General features: G+C 38.3%; 1 protein-coding gene across 7 annotated transcripts in view; it reads right to left on the bottom strand.

Moving 5' to 3' along the window:
• Positions 1-16,344, bottom strand: part of LOC117206289 (teneurin-m) — a 652,575-nt gene that overhangs the window by 327,737 nt on the left and 308,494 nt on the right. For all 7 annotated transcript variants that reach the window (XM_033445485.1, XM_033445490.1, XM_033445492.1 and 4 more), the window contains exon 3: positions 5,528-5,842. In XM_033445485.1, coding sequence (XP_033301376.1) covers positions 5,528-5,842 — 315 coding nt within the window. The remainder of the gene's footprint in view (positions 1-5,527; positions 5,843-16,344) is intronic.

Raw genomic sequence — 16,344 nt, 5'->3', positions numbered from 1 at the left:
CTTTGATTTACCGGAGGCTGACAAAGTGTACGCCTTCAGAAATCGTGAAACGAATTACGTGTACAAGTTTGATAGTGTTCGTGATTCATGACGGTCAACCCAGACGGCAGCTATTTTTACGAGTATTACATTTCATGCAATTCGACGTGAATGATAAGAAAACCTAAAACTTCTAACCGAACGATACGTATTTAACGTGATATGATTTTAAATAAATATTTCATATGATATAATACGTTCATTCCAGAAGAAGAGAGTAAGTATTGGTTCTGATCTTTACTTTCTCACTGATTCGTATATATATGTAAATTTCATAGAATTCAAACCGACATTTTTACTTTTGTTTTGTTTTATCGGCAGTCGTTTATTGAATAGAATAGATCACGAGAGAAAAATGGTAATTTAGAACCTAGAAAATCGATTCTCGATTTTACAGGTAAAATTTGCAGTAGATTTGTTATTAACTGTTATTGTATTTAATTTAATTATTCCCACAATAAACTCGATTTTCTAGAGTCGATCGTCTGATTTACACTAAGGATTTACGTTATTACATACATATATATATTCGCGTATTGTTATCATAAATTGGTCAAGATGTGTATACTTTTAAACGGCAATGTACATGTACTAATGATCCCGAATCACAAAACAAGAAATCTTTCCCTCTCGGGATTCACTTCTTGCATTATTCATAAACACTGCTACAATATGACATATTAGAGTTATAAATTATGCAACATGGCGCGAACCAAAAACCGAAGTGACTCAGCCCGGGTAATTTGGCGACGTGGAGCGTCGGATAAATTCGGCTTCCGTCATCATCGGCTGGTTAATCATCAGACTGGAGGTTTTCGTCGTGAAATGAATTAGGATTTTCGTGGGTGTGTATGGTCGGCAGGCGTGACGAATTCCTCGATCTCGCCGCGTGGAATCGTGGCCCACGCTAATGAGACGGAAGTAATCCCCCTCCCTCGTGTTCTCTTCGGGTATTCATTCGTCCTGGTTGAAAGCTGGGCTCGGGGTCGGTCATGGTTCCGGCGTAGGAATGGATTTCCCCGCGAAATTCCGGTCGCGCGGCTCTAATCCACGTCGTTTCCGACCTTCGACTCCGTTCCAACACGAAGGAAAACCGCGCTTTATCACGAACCCCGGCACACCTTGCCTGCGTTCCTCTTTACGAATTATCGTCTCGTAGATAATTAATCTCTCTCCGCCCCTCTGGTATATTGCTTTCTTCTCTTTGAACATTAATTCCGGAAGCTTCTTCTGATCTATAGCCCCTCGTCGCGTTCTCGCGTTCGAGCAAACGATTATCTTGTCTCTTGCTCGAGTGGCAGCAGCCCTCCGCGAAAGGGAGCAATTAGAATTTTCTCCATTGATTTTACTGTGCGAGAGGTTGCTACGTGGGTCAAGAGTCGAGTCGACCATCGAGAGAGTCGAAATTTATGTACGCTGTAGCCGCCATCATATTTGAAATAATAGGAAGACGAACGTTTTTCGGTAATAACAGTTTTTAATACTGACGTTGGAAATATTATAGCTTTTTTCCTACGATTTCTCTCAAATATACTCTTTTCATATTTTAAGTAATATATCGAAGTAAAGAAAGAGACACTCGTCTCTTCTTCTAAAGAGAAAAACTTGCAAGTAATTATACTCGAAGGGGAAGAATATGTTTAAAATAATTATCTTGGATAAAATAAAAAACTTACGAATAAAGGAAATAAACTTGTCAGTGAAAATTATTAGACTTAATGGTGAAAATAAAAATTTGTATATAGAAGCAGTTGGAGACACCTATCATTCATTTCACAAACTCTTTTTTTTTTGTCCGGAAAAAGAACGGACAAACTGGTACCGTTCTATTCCCATCTACACATTCCACATTTCAACCACCATCCCCTTCAGCTGCCTTGAATTCCACGAGTATACTGCACCGCGAACTTCTCTTTTCTCCGCCGCCATTATACGTTACATACCAGTCGTTCAGATATCGCAGACTATTAGTGAATAGTTTGTGTCAAAACTTGGCGCAACTCTGTAAAAAACCAACCTATCGGTATTCAAGGAAACAGAGTGTCGAAGGGTTTCACAGTTTCTGCCAATCACATGGTGTGTTATTCTCGATTAAAGACTATACATTTACAAAAGTTACACGCAGAATTGAAATAATTGCTCATCGCTGAATCGTATGATTTTACTATCTGTGATAATACCTCTAATTTTTAGTAACACGCGAATATTATATTTGCTTTATCAAATAGTTTGGGGATTTCTCTGTTTTAAATTATTCACATAAATGTCATTAGTCGTATTATTTCCAAATCCGTATTTAAATTTCCTTTCTTAAATTTTTGTCTTATAGTAGGTAAGAGATTATTCCAAACGAGCAACAAGTTGCACATAAAGCATTTAAAACCTTCCGACACCCTTGGAAATAAGAAATGTGTAAAAAGTTTTAAGAAGCTTTTAAAAAACTAAAGTATTATTTAACACTTTGCCTGGTATTGACGCACATGGTGCGTCGTATTCATTATATAATAAGAAGTAATACCGCTGAAACAAGTGTTTCATCTTTACTTTATGCTAATAACGTTACAAAATTCAATCCTTGGCGAACTATGCTGATACATAAAGTCAAAACCATTTGACGGGAATCAGGTGATCGTTTGAACGTCGAAAGATTTCTGATGCGTCGTTAACTTTCATTTTAAGAAGTACATTTCGCAACTGTACAATCCACAGTACACGTATTAGTTGAGAGGGGCAGGTTGGATCGTACATCTAGTAATTTCACACCCACTGGCAAGGGTACGTGTAGAAATTAGATATCCATTGATGATAGTGCATGTAGTAATTATACACATGCTGATGATAGTGGGTGTAGTAATTACATACCTTACAATAACGGAACAAGCAGTAATCTACGAGGTCCCAGCTAGTAGCAATACTTGCCACGGATAACGCTGCCACTGTAGTCCGTATTAACATTGGTAAGTAAACATGTCGTAGATTCTCTAAGCGTGTAGATTTATAGATAGATACAAAACAGCTGGTTCAACGATAAATTGAAATCCTCACTCCGCCTATATTCCATTAAAATTTCACTCTTTTATCGTTTATTGAACATCTTACAAACTTGCTTGCTAATCAATTTTTAATTTCTCGAGCTTCCTTTATATTGTTCTTTGATAGACTCAATGATTTTTTATTCACAGGGCATAGAAAAATGTAATTTGAGAATCATTACTTACTAATCGAAATATTCTATTAAATTTGATATTGTTTTCGAATATTTCATTAAATTTACCAATATTTCTGAATATTGTATTAATACGATTTTCTAACTAGAAATTATTTGACGGGAGTTACACGATTATTCGAACGTCAAAATATTTTATTTGGACTGTACTTGACGATTGCAGAGTATTTTAAGAAATTACTGGAATTCAGATCGACGCGAGCATATTGTAACCAGTGTCTGTCTTAAATTAATTAGAGGAAGACATCCCGTCGCTGCTTGCATCTCGTACTAGAGGCAGGATATTAGCGTGGATGCGCGTTAATGGTTCGTATTGCAAGCAAAGCATTTAACCGTGATCGTTTATTTCAAAGATAGCATCTCGTTCCGGTTTCCTCGAACGAAAGGAGACATAACGTCACGGTAATATATCCTCGTGAAATCTTTTCCGCGAGATGAGCATCTAAATGGAAGTGTTCCCCGCGTCGCGTTGCGGAGAATGGATCGCGGACTAAAATCACGTCAGCGTACCTAGTAAACCTTCCTCTCTCTCTCTCTCTCTCTCTTTCCCCCCTTTCCTCGTCTTCTTCTAGCCTCACTCTGCGGTGCAAAAAAATGTGCTTTGAATCTCCCCTTTTATTGACCGTAATGGGAAACAGGCGAGTTCATAATAGACGTTCCTCCGCGGTTCTCGATACTCCATTAAGATTTCAGCTGAATCACAATGACTCTGTCTCTAGCCTCGTGCAGAAACCAGGGAAATAAAGAGCTTCTGGCGAATTTCGTTCCACTAGCATGACTACTCTATACTAAGTAAGTACGTCCACGTTTCATGAGAAAGTGACGAGACATTGGGATCGTAAGGTTCCATCATCCATCAAACCAGTGCGATTTCCTTCTTCATGGGATAAGTAATCCCAAACCCCCGGGACACATTGTGTACGCATTATGCTCCGAGACCAATGTTCCCGCGCATAAATCGGCAATTACGCCTGCGAGGGATTAGCATGACAGTGGAAAGCAACGTGTCATGCGCGATAGGGTGCGCTTCGTGGTTACACCAAGTGTAGCGTCATGTGTATCGAACTGCTAGGATTAACAACGATATAACGTCTTCGATCACTCGTCCTTCACTTCCACGAAGAAATAAAAAATGAATATATAGAGTATGGCCAGTGAAGCGGTTGCAATGATGATTAACGAGTGAAACAAATTTCTATTTAGCCTTCACTTAAATTTCACTGAAATCTCATAAACATTCGCAGTCCACTAATAACATTCTACTTCTACAAAATTAAGTTATTAAAATTAACTTTCCTTAAATTTCGTTAGAAACTCTTCGAACAACCCAATACATTATAATGCACCTTGAACGTGGATCGCGTTGACCTCGCAGCTGAAAATCAGGGCCACAGGGCGCGATCGATAATGGCCTCTAATAAAGGGTCAGTTTCTTGGATGGTAATCGGTCTGAAGTAGAGGTACGTTGCTACGTAGACGGAGTCGGTCATTTGCAATAACGTGAAATCGTGTCCCTACATTACTCAAACATGATGGATGGTCGTTGCCGCGATGAGGTGTGAGGCCACACACGGGGGTTTGTCGGAGACGGAGGTTATCGGCACACCGGCTTGTCACGGATGACGTATCGCTTCGAAGGTATACCGAGCGTGGTACAGCCACGTCTACTCCAACCTGCGCCAGCTTCGTCTCGTATAACACCTGGAAACTCTCTGGATTCGAAGTCTTTGCTGGACAGTTGCTCGTGAAAGGTATTTATCACGTGGAAGACACGAGACGAGTCAATCGGATCATTTAGCGCGAAACTCACACGACAACTTCGTTTAAGGATGTTGTTACACGGTGAAAGACGAGGATCAAATAAGGTGATGTATGCAATAGATGTACCATCGGATGAGAAATAGAGTTATTGCGTGGGAACGTTATGAAAAGATACGTTTCTGATAAGCTTCACGCGTGTTCAGGTTACTTGAGATTATGAAATGTTTCGACTATACTAAGAATGTGCGTTGTAGGCTTGAGATTCTTAACGCTAGAAGTATCAGTCAATCAAAGTAATCAAAGTGACTGATTTCCGTAAAATCCCTACAAATATATTAAACAAAGCGATAACAAATAGTATCAAAGGTCTAATTATTTCATATTATAATTTCCATCCCCGTTTCTGTTTTCGTTAAGTAACGCTTATGTCCTTCTTTAATAAACTAACGCTAATTTATTTGTTTTATTTGAAGGAATTGAGGAACAAATAATGTTACTCACCGTTATGAACGAGCAGAGCAGAGTCACGGGCAACAGTGATCAAGTCACTGTCGGTGAGGGTTTCGTCGGACGCGTTACCGGAAGTTGGTGTGTCGCTAAGTCCAGCACCAGTGCTGGGCATATGATACAGGGGATGCTGCTGTTGCTGTTGATAGGCACGTTGTTTATGCTGACTGGCGTTGTAGTGATTCAGGTGTGATTGCGTGGTCTGGTGATTATTTTGAGGGTAGGCGGGAGCACGACCTCGCAGGCTTGGCGAATTTTCCTCACCCTCGCTGCCGCTCAAACTGTAGGCCGGGTAGAGCCGTCCCTTCCCTGGAACAATCGTTAAAAATGTTCTACGTAAACATCCATGTCGAGTCGACTATGTGCGTTTGTATTAACGTTGACATTGTAGCTGCCACGAAAAAGAGGGTGTTAACCCCTCGTTTTCGGGATCTGGGCTTGTCATTTGCTGAACGATTAAGTCACTCAAACTCTTGATGGATCCTTTCGTTTTGGATATTACGATAATTTTGTGTGTTTTTATCTGTTTAGTTTACAAGATAATCTTATTACGATATAGATGTTTTATATGTTAATTGCGTTATTAGTAATCCGTTGTTATTGCAGTTTTGATCAATCCTAGGATTATACTTAACTTTTTAATGGACGTATTATTTTTCATTTCTTAGTCTAAGTATATGTTTTCTGAACTTAGGAAAGATTTATTATAGAAAAATTATTTTCCACCGTACGTATCCTATTAGCTATTTATTTAATAAAATTTTTTTATGGAACGTTGCTTTTATTAGGCAATTAATATCCAGCTGTGTAGGAGAGTTTCACAACAAAAATGGAGCGATTAAAGCGTTCTCCCTGCTGGGTTATTGAATTCTTGTCTGGAATTTTATTACACTATTTTGGTATTCGATTAATACGCGGTATTCATGATATTTATATCATAATTTTGTGAATGAAAGAAACCATGAGAGTGTGGATTAAAACGATATTCTATTCACGACGCAGAGACTAGAGATTTATTACATTACAGATTAATATGATTCTCTTTTATTACGAGCTTATTTATTAACAAACACAGTGAGGCGTACAATTGTTTCATTTATGCAACAATTCGATTCTGTTGACACAGTTAAAATCTACGAAATTTTATATTGTGAGAAAGAATACGAACAATTTTTATACAACGTAAATTCTTTACAAAGCTGTTTATTTGTAATTGATGAATTTCATTTGATGTGATTCCCTTTACATTTCCACGACAATATACGTGTAGTACATATTTTGAAATTGTTTTGTACAATTTCTACAACAATTTTAATTTTTGTTTACTTTAGTGCTACTTAAATTTTGGCCAATGCGATCTTTTAATCACTTTGTATCATTAAGCTATTAACAACAATATTCTAGTTAGGTTCCCTTACTTTAGTTATGATTGTAAAAATGTCAAATTGCACAAACATCCGTAGTCTACATAAGAACGGCGGTGTACATATTGAACTTGATCCCATCACTAAGTTCCCCCAGGCAAAGTTGGATCGATGGAGGAAAGCTAAAGATAGCGAAAGAAAAGCGTGGATATCGATATCTCGATAACACGGTTGGTTGATGCAGTGGCTCGTGGAGGAGCAGAGTCAAAGGTTAAAGGCATCGATCATAGTTTTCGCGCGATTTATCCCAAACGCTTGCCCGTGACAAGACATCGCCGTCACTTTCCTCACTTTCTTTTCTCTTTTCCTTTACGACGACCCAAAAACTGGTTTTCCTGTTCCCTCGTCACCTAACAACATCTGTTCCGTTTTGAGATACGATGACAACTCGTGGCCACCCATGGGATCAATTAGTCTTCTCTCTTTCGAGATTTAACCAAGCTCTCTAACCAAGTTTTCGCGACAAAAACGTTCGAGAAATCTCGCGGAGAGTTCGTCTACGAACGTACAATTGCTTGCAAAAGTATTCGAACACTTGTGGAAACCTTTTAGCGGCTAAGACTAGGGTTATAATAATTTAATGATAATTATTCTGGTTCCCTAATCTCATTAAGATAATTTTAAAAAGGAATATTCTTTGTAGTGTAAAATAATTGTTGAAGACTTAAATAACTTCTAATGATGATTCGATTATTGGTTTTCCAAATATATACGGGATGGTTGGTAACTGGTGATACAGGCGGAAAGGGGGTGATTCTGCGCGAAAAAAGAAGTCGAAAATATAGAATAAAAATTTTTCGTTTGAGGCTTTGTTTTCGAGAAAATCGACTTTGAATTTTCGCTCGGTACGCCTGCACTTTATCACGTCTCGTTATAACGGATCTCATTGTAGATCGCTGTCTCGGTGGAAAAATTAAAAAAAAAAATTAAAAAAAGAATTTTTATTCTATATTTTCGACTTCTTTTTTCGCGTAGAGTCACCCCCTTTTCGCTTGTACCACCAATTACCAACCACCCTGTATATTTTTAGTTTTGATTCGAACTTTATGAATATAATTATGACAGTCGTATTTCATTAGAGTGGTACTGAAATCTCAAAATGTTAAACTTTCTATGATAATACTTTCGTGAGCTACTGTAGCTTCAGGCAAGAGAAGACGGTGACGTCATATGATGGAAGAATCTTCAGAAAGAATATTTTTCCGTTTGGCCGTCTCCCCTTGGCTGAGAGGAGCCGGAAGTCTCATGTTCCTCGGTGTTTGTCCAAGTGTGTGTGACGTTAGAATTGTTTTGCTACCTTTTCGGGGAAACCCTCCGGGCCTTAATGTAGCGTTTCTATGTCTTTGGTAAGTGGACACCGCCGGTGTGATGTTCTCTTCTAATGTTTAATGTGAGATATCTCCCGTTACCACAGCCAAGTGTCAGCGGCTTCATTGAACGTTACTGCGTCGTCAATGAAGAAACTTAATTATGTTTTCAGTACTATTGGACGTTCTAATTCGTATATCCTTGAAAATTTATTAAAGTATTTCAAAAATTTCACGTGTCTCTATGCAGAATTTATATTCGAATTTACGCGAGTCCATAATTCTGTCACTAAAGATACGTACAAGAGAAAACTACAGATCTGTCGGTGCTGAGAAGAAGAAGAAGAATCCGTCAAGGTGATTGAATTTTTCTTTTCTTTCAGATTAAGAAGTCACGGCTGGCCGAGTTTCGTTATCGGACGATGCTGAAAAATCTTTTGAACTACAATTACCACGGCGTGGAAAGGATAGCGAAGCAAGCTGAAAGGGATGTAAATTATTAATGAAGTTATGGCAGCGAATGAAATTAGGTGTGTCCATCAGTGATGAGTTGCACGACATTTAATTATGGTCTGCGTGTAATGCATCGAGTTTGCGATTCCCCCAACCTCTCGGCGAGTTTTCAAATAATTTTTTACCGCCAACCTTTCTCGTGAAAGAGACTCTCCTCACCACTACTTCAACGCGGCATTATTAAAAGGAGGTACAATCATGAAATGGCATCCTTTGTAACGAGGTTTAGACGCGCACAACGTTAATGGATGCAATCTATTGCTCCGTCAACCGAGTTAACTCGCCGCTGATCGAATCAATGGTTCGCGGCTATTCTCTTCCTTTTTTTTGTATTTCTTTTTCCTTCCTCTTATGTATCTTATGAAAGCTCGCGAAAGTATTCGAACACTTGTAGACACGTTACAGGAACACATTACGTGCGATACGAAACATTTCGAAGTTTCATCAACGCTGTTATGAGACCCGACTTCGTAATTATATTGGCAAAGTTCAAAACTAATTTGAAAATATATATGGAAGTTGCAAATTTCAAAAAGATATAAATATTTCAATTTCTTTATCTTTTATGGAACCGTAGAACTTAAGTAAAGAGAACTAGCTTTCACAATACTGACGTTAAATAAGCAGAAGCAAATAATGTAAATTGTCTGAGAAAAGATTGTAAATGGAACGTGATTTTTGGACCATCTACTCGCTTTTATACAGATTATATAAAGAAATCCTGTAATACAGTTTGTTCCAGCTATCGCTAATGTCGTTTAGTCTGTATTTCAATCTTATCTCATAAGATAGGATGGGATAATAGGATAATATTATTTTGATGTCTATCAACTTTGGCGTATTCAAGGGTGGAAGAGCAAGCTTTTAACTTTTATGAACTAGAAGATAACGTAGTATTATGTTCGTAAGGATGCAGTTTTACGTTAATGACTCTTTTATTTTCACGGTTATTATTCAATCTCGCTAATTATTTTAACAAAGTTATTAATTTTACAGCTAACAAGTTGTACAAATAATAATATTTCTTATAACAAACTACCCATTTTCTTTCTGTCTTTCTAGGTTCTTTGTTACTAGGTTGATCGGTATCATTACTTATTATTAACTAATTATCGTGGTGCACCAAATGCGTTAACAGCAATGAAACTACCAAGTAGCTAAACTATATAAATTCCTCCCATCCTATCAAACTTTTGCTATAATGTACATATCCCAACCACGTTTCATTCCTTAACCACCATATAGCTAAACATAGTTTCAGCTCGTTTCCCAAAATCGAAGAAGTCTCGGTCCGTTTGAGCGAGCAAACTTTTGCAAGTTGAATCGAACGACAACCAGAAATGTATTGGCTGGTCGGTACGAGAATGAATTCGTTTAATTCGAATCGGGCGAAGAGAATCAAAGTGAACAAAGGAACAGAGCGTGGGAAGGTGAGCATAGAAGAGGCGTGAAACGATCTCTTCCATGTGGATACTCGCCGGCCAAACACTTTGTATTTTCCTGTTACGCGACCAGTGGAGATTCTCGTCGAATTTCACGTATCCATAATACATTATCGAATTACCATGGGGGAATATTGTGGCCACCATAGAGACTCCTGCGATCATATATCCAGCGCTTATGCGCGCACGTGCGTGAAGGCTTGTAAATTTCTTCCTAACCTCGAACGTGGATTGTGTTAACCCACATAATTCCATCATCGTTCCCATGATACCGCAACAACGCGCCGCGTACGCGAGAATCTATAATTCCATTAACGCGTCACGGACAATAGTATTTCGTTAACGTAACGCGGAAATGATTGTTATCGATTGCAGCGCCGTGCGACGCTCCTGGACAAGTCAATTCCGATCACCACCGCTTCTGAAGATGATTTACATTACGTTACAATCTTCGTTCAGACTGACCAAGTTAAATTCCTGTAACTTGGAACCGTCAAATTCCCGGTTACTCAAATTCCCGGTTACTCAAATTCCTGGTTACTCAAATTCCCGGTTACTCAAATTCCCGGTTGGTCAACTCACCAGACTAACTAATGCGAACCTTATTCACTTATTCTATTCGTCTTGAAATATTCTTACATACGCGATACGTAACACATTCTTTCTTTAATGCGATTAATGATCAACGACGCTATGAAATTAAATAGCTGGTATTGGCACGCCAAATTCAAACATCAGAGATACGACATTCCTGATGCCTGCAGAGGATTGTAGAGGATTGGTAGTTAGAATAACGAAATAACTCGCTGTTGTAAACTGTCAAATGTATTTAAAATAATTAAATAAATTAATATACAGACAATATTCGCTGAGACGCTCGTACTAACAAGTTCGCTAAAACAGTGTATAATTGTTCGCTGATAACTTGTTTATAATTGATAGACACTCGATAGATATGAGGTGGTATGTTGGTGAAGGTGCCCCCAAGAAATACTCTTGATGTTCAACAGAAAAGTTTATTAAACTATTCACAGTCAACAGTCAAGGATTTACGGCCAACAATTAACGATTAACGATTAACGATTAACAACAATTAGCGATTAACTATCAACAACAATTAACGATTAACGATTAACTATCAAGAGTTATAATCACGTATTTCTAATAGTGTTTGCTTCGCTAAGACGCCAACCATTCACACTTCGCAGCTCGGGGCAGAATGAATCTTTGGTTCGAAACCAAACGGATTATTTTCTTTGTTGCCTCTCGACATCCCCACTATGCACGCGTTTATTAGATGTCCGCAACGGTTGCCGCGTATGCATTCTTCCGAATATTCGGCGAAAGAACCGTAGGGATATCGATGGTACGTTAGGCGTGTCGACCTTACGCTTTGAAGGTGTATAGCGCTTTGTGTTGCGAAGCCGTTGGAAAGTTCCGTGGTCGAGTGCCACCACAGATACTCATAGATACTCGTGGATACTGACTTCCTTACGCTGGCGTCTGTTTATTTATATTGGCCGGGGGAGAGCCGAATTCGTCTACGTTTGACGGTTGCATGTAGCGGCGACATTGTTTTGCCCGGAGTTTATTTATTATTACATTACGTGTTTCCTCACGATATTGATACTCCGAGGCAAAATAACAAAACGATTTGAATTGTCCTCTAGCTCGTGTGCCGCTATAAACCTATAAGTGCATAATGATCGGCAATAACATATTCCGAAAATTTCTGAAAACTTCAATGACGCATCGACTCGATACTTGTCGCTTATCTTCGACGTTACCATAAACTTCTGCAATTCCAGCGGGAATTATTTGTACCGGAATTAGTATAGGGATTATTAGCAAGTGGTGGCGACGCGACGCCTGAAATCACTTGGTAAAATGGGAATGGCCGACCGTGGCGAATGACGCACATTGTACGTGCCTGCACACCGTTTCTCACGACACTATGAAATAATAGTGGCAGTCGATAACGATATATCGGTATCACCTGATTATCTAATGCCGTATTTGTCTGGCAGCGAGGGTGTAGACCCATGAAACAGTGTAGCGTACAACGAAGCGACACAGCACGAAGCGTTGGCTATCGATTTTCCCGTGTCTCGTGCGAATAGCTGCGACTTGACGGGGTTACGAGGTAAACGAGTTCTACGTCCACTCTCGTGCACGCGTTATCTCAGATTCTATCTCAAAAGATCGCGTCGTGGATAGAACAATAGACGTTTTCCTTCATCGGGAAATTGGATAAAGGCATTTTAGAATACTCGCGGAAACACTCGGGCATGACTAGAGAACATTTGAATCGCCTTTGGCTTAATCGACTTAGCTCCGATGATAGCATTTCACCGAATGAAACGGTTGCGCGTGCCCGTGCTTCGATCTTCACCGAATTGTGAACCTATTCTCCCTTGTGATCGCGATGATTAGACGCTCTTGGACCCAAAAGGGAATACAATTGTCGAATTTAAATGATTAATACTCTCCATTATTGATTTATAGCAATCGAGAGAGACAGTCGGTTATGCATATTTATTGCACAGCTGTTTAGCAATCGTCGTTCATCATATACGTGCGTAGACTATACACTTGAATGTGAGAATATTTTTTTTTTCAAATTTGATAAAGAATTGTAAGTATCGGTGACATTATTCTAATATAATGATAATGAATCTCCGAGCCAGAAACGGTTTAATAAACAATCTATAAACGCGTGTCGGATGGCTTTAACACGATGTCACGATGCTAGGTTGCATGATGGCAATAAAACGCGTGCACGTGACTATTACAGGCCACAACTATTACATATAAAGTCACACATTAAGAGTATTCTTAGAACGACATTTACGCTAGAACTTTATGAATACACGCGAACTTCTTGACTTACATAGAATTTAAACGAAATCCGCGTACCCCGAAGTTAACTTCATACAACTTCGAGATACTTGTATTTTATGACTGAAAAAGCTAACAGGGAGATTTTTCTTATTCTTCGAACTTGTAATATGAATTTTTTTCTACCACGGTGTATAATACATTGAAAAAAAGAGAAAAAATAGAAGAGATAAATAAGCTTAATGCATATAGATATGCGTGCACGGTGAAAATGCGAAGTTAGGTCGTACATCAGGGAAAGGGGAAAGTTTCTGTTATTGGAGAAAAATTTTTTCGCCGGCTGCAATTCATTCGTTGGCCCGAAACTGTCGTACTTTCGTAACATTGAAAAATCGCGCGCATGTAGAAATATATTGAAATATTTTTAACCGACAAAGTTGCGCAACAGCTTCGATAATCGATATATTTTATTAACGCGAGGCAAACGATCGTATTAATAAGTTATATAGGAAATCTAGGTTTCGTTATATTTAAGTCAGGTTATATTTCGGAAGAACAAATTTTTTTTACAAAATATTTGATTCGTTCGCGTAGAAAATAGACTTTCAATTACGGTCGCATCACGATATTTCCAATAAAATGTCAACGAACGTAATATGTAGAACTTTTAACAACAAAATTCCTGAAATTTCGTTAAAAAGAAATCGTGTTATAACAATTGACGTTTTTTTTAGATGACTCAGAATGTAAAAGTCTTAATGTATTCAATATGTATACAATGCGTAAAATGTTAAATTTTGCTTTTGAACGAACAAATCCTTTTAACAACGTTATTCTTTCGCATATTGATGAAAACTATTAGCTGATTACGCGCGCTTCGATGATAAACAAAAGCTTGGGAAGATAAGAGCCAGGGAACCGTGAGAATCGGTCTTCACGGTAGCAGCCCCTAGCGAAAAGGAAAAAATACAACGAATACTTGACGCGGAGCTATTTCAAAGGGCAGTATCAGGTTAGTCAGATGACTATGTTTTAAAGTCAAATAGCTCGGCGAGAGGTCAAGCTTGTAAAACGCGATAGTGACACCTCATGGGTAAATTGTTTAACTTGTGAAACATTCAGGAACATTATAAAAAATGTCCAACTATGTTACAAGTTCTCCAATGAGAAATTAAGAAAGTTATTAATCTGACGACATGGAAAATTGTTACTCTTTATTCGTATTACGTAAATAATCCAAAATTCAACATATTTTTAACTTTCTTGAAATTTTCAAGTTTATGGTCTTCGCAACAGTGTATTGTTTCCACGCTATCAATTATGACGATTATATTTATATGGATCATTTTAATATCTCTAAACGAAATGACATAGATGAAGTGTTAAACCGAAGTTCAACATCTCAAATTTTAAATACAGAAATTAATTATTTTGCCACTGCTGTTTATTGCTGTTATTAAATCTCACAACGTTCCTAATCCTTAACAAATCCCAATATTCATTCTCAAAATAAAATCATATCCACTGAATTTTCACGCGTCGCAGACCTTAAACAAATAATCCGCGGAGCAAACTTCAGAAATCACCGGATCGAAAGAAAACACGATGTCTGGTGTTTCTCTGTACCAGTTCGTTTCATTCTATCGGTCTCTTCTCTCTTATTCGTTCGCCATCGCTGGTCGTTTTCAATTTTTCTCACGGAAACCAGCCTCGTGAACCATTTAACAAGATCGAGAATAAATACTCGGATGTATGGTAGGTCGCAGCAATGCGGGAGAGCAGGTGGTGCAAATCGATGGCACTTGCCGCAGGCCACCAGCCAATTATCCCTAGCGACTTACGCGTCTTCGAAGGGCGCCTAACTGCATTCATGCACGTTGCTTTGAGACATCGCGTCTCGAGCTTTGGATTTCTGGAACCGGTTCCGGAACGTTCAAAAGGGCCGATCGAGCTGGTTAGAAAAAGGATGGGCGATAAGGAAGAGGATGGATAGAGGAAAATTATTGGTGGGAGCGAGAAATTCCTGATTAAACTGCGATTGTTTATGCAAATTTAGCTTTGGCGAATATCACCGAAGGGATGGAATTCAAACAGAAATTTGTTTCGCATTTCTCATATATTTTATATTTTTTTATAAATCGTGCGTATTTTGTGCATTTTTGCAGATAAAAATTTCCTATAGATCATTATAGACGTTTTTGTAGCTTTAAATTTCCTACAAATGTATAAACAACTGTAAATAAGCTGTAGAGGTTTGTGTCGATTCGCCATAAGTCTTAAGTTCGACATTTTTTCATATCCTAATCGAGACAGATGCAGCGTATATTGATAATGTTTCATCATTATTGCGATCTTTTCTTCCATTACGTATGGACATAAAGATAGAAAAGGATATTTATGTTGTACGTAGGAGTATAAATAAAAAAGAAGTTCACTTAAAACAAGTATAATCATCAGAATTTCTAAGCTAGTAATTTCTATCTCATTCGACAGACACTTGAGCAGGAAATTCAAAGTCCCAGCCGTGACTCTCTGAAATATCCGAGAACTGTTTTACGATCACATCTGGCATTCGTCGGGCATAAAAATCACAGACAACGCATCTGCGCCGGGAATCTCGTTAATTCATGTACCTCCGCAGCCTTTTTACGATTCGATTTTACAAGAGGACGTTTCATCGGGGTGTCTATTCCCTGTGATTCACACAATTGCTTCGACCTAGTTTGTTTATCTACTTCATCGTCACGTTCTCGCGAGATCGTCTCGAGTATCGCGCAAAATTCGGCGCCACCGAAGTCACATTAAAGACGAACAGCGTAATTTCGAATTTTACGATGCTTTGTCCTTTTTTTGCCTCCTTCTTGCAACGGCTATAGCGGATATTATGAGTACACTGCGGAATTTATGCATTTATGGGGAATTTAAAATTGCAAACACGCACAGAATGCACGTAATATGCAAAGATATATAAAATATTGAAAGTAGAATATTCGTTATAATTCTTAGCTTTTATTTCTTTAATTGTACTCGCAGGAATGTAAATTTGCATAAATATCTGCCAGTCTATTTACAAATTATTAGGGCAATTTAATTGCCATCTATTAGACGATGCAACATTTCACATAGTATTATTTCAAATCAGTCTTGTTTTCACTCAACGTTTCAAACATTACAAAGCGGTTCTGTGAAAGATAACAAATCCCTGATCTCCAAGCGCATACCTACGTAAGTACCTACTTACATATGATTTCAAAATCTCGCTCGGTGCATAACAATCACATTTACTA

This window comes from Bombus bifarius, unplaced genomic scaffold (assembly GCF_011952205.1).
Source record: "Bombus bifarius isolate JDL3187 unplaced genomic scaffold, Bbif_JDL3187 scf7180000008000, whole genome shotgun sequence".
NCBI lineage: Eukaryota > Metazoa > Arthropoda > Insecta > Hymenoptera > Apidae > Bombus > Bombus bifarius.
Note: the sequence above shows the minus strand (reverse complement) of the source record. Positions and strands in the feature narration are given on the sequence as shown.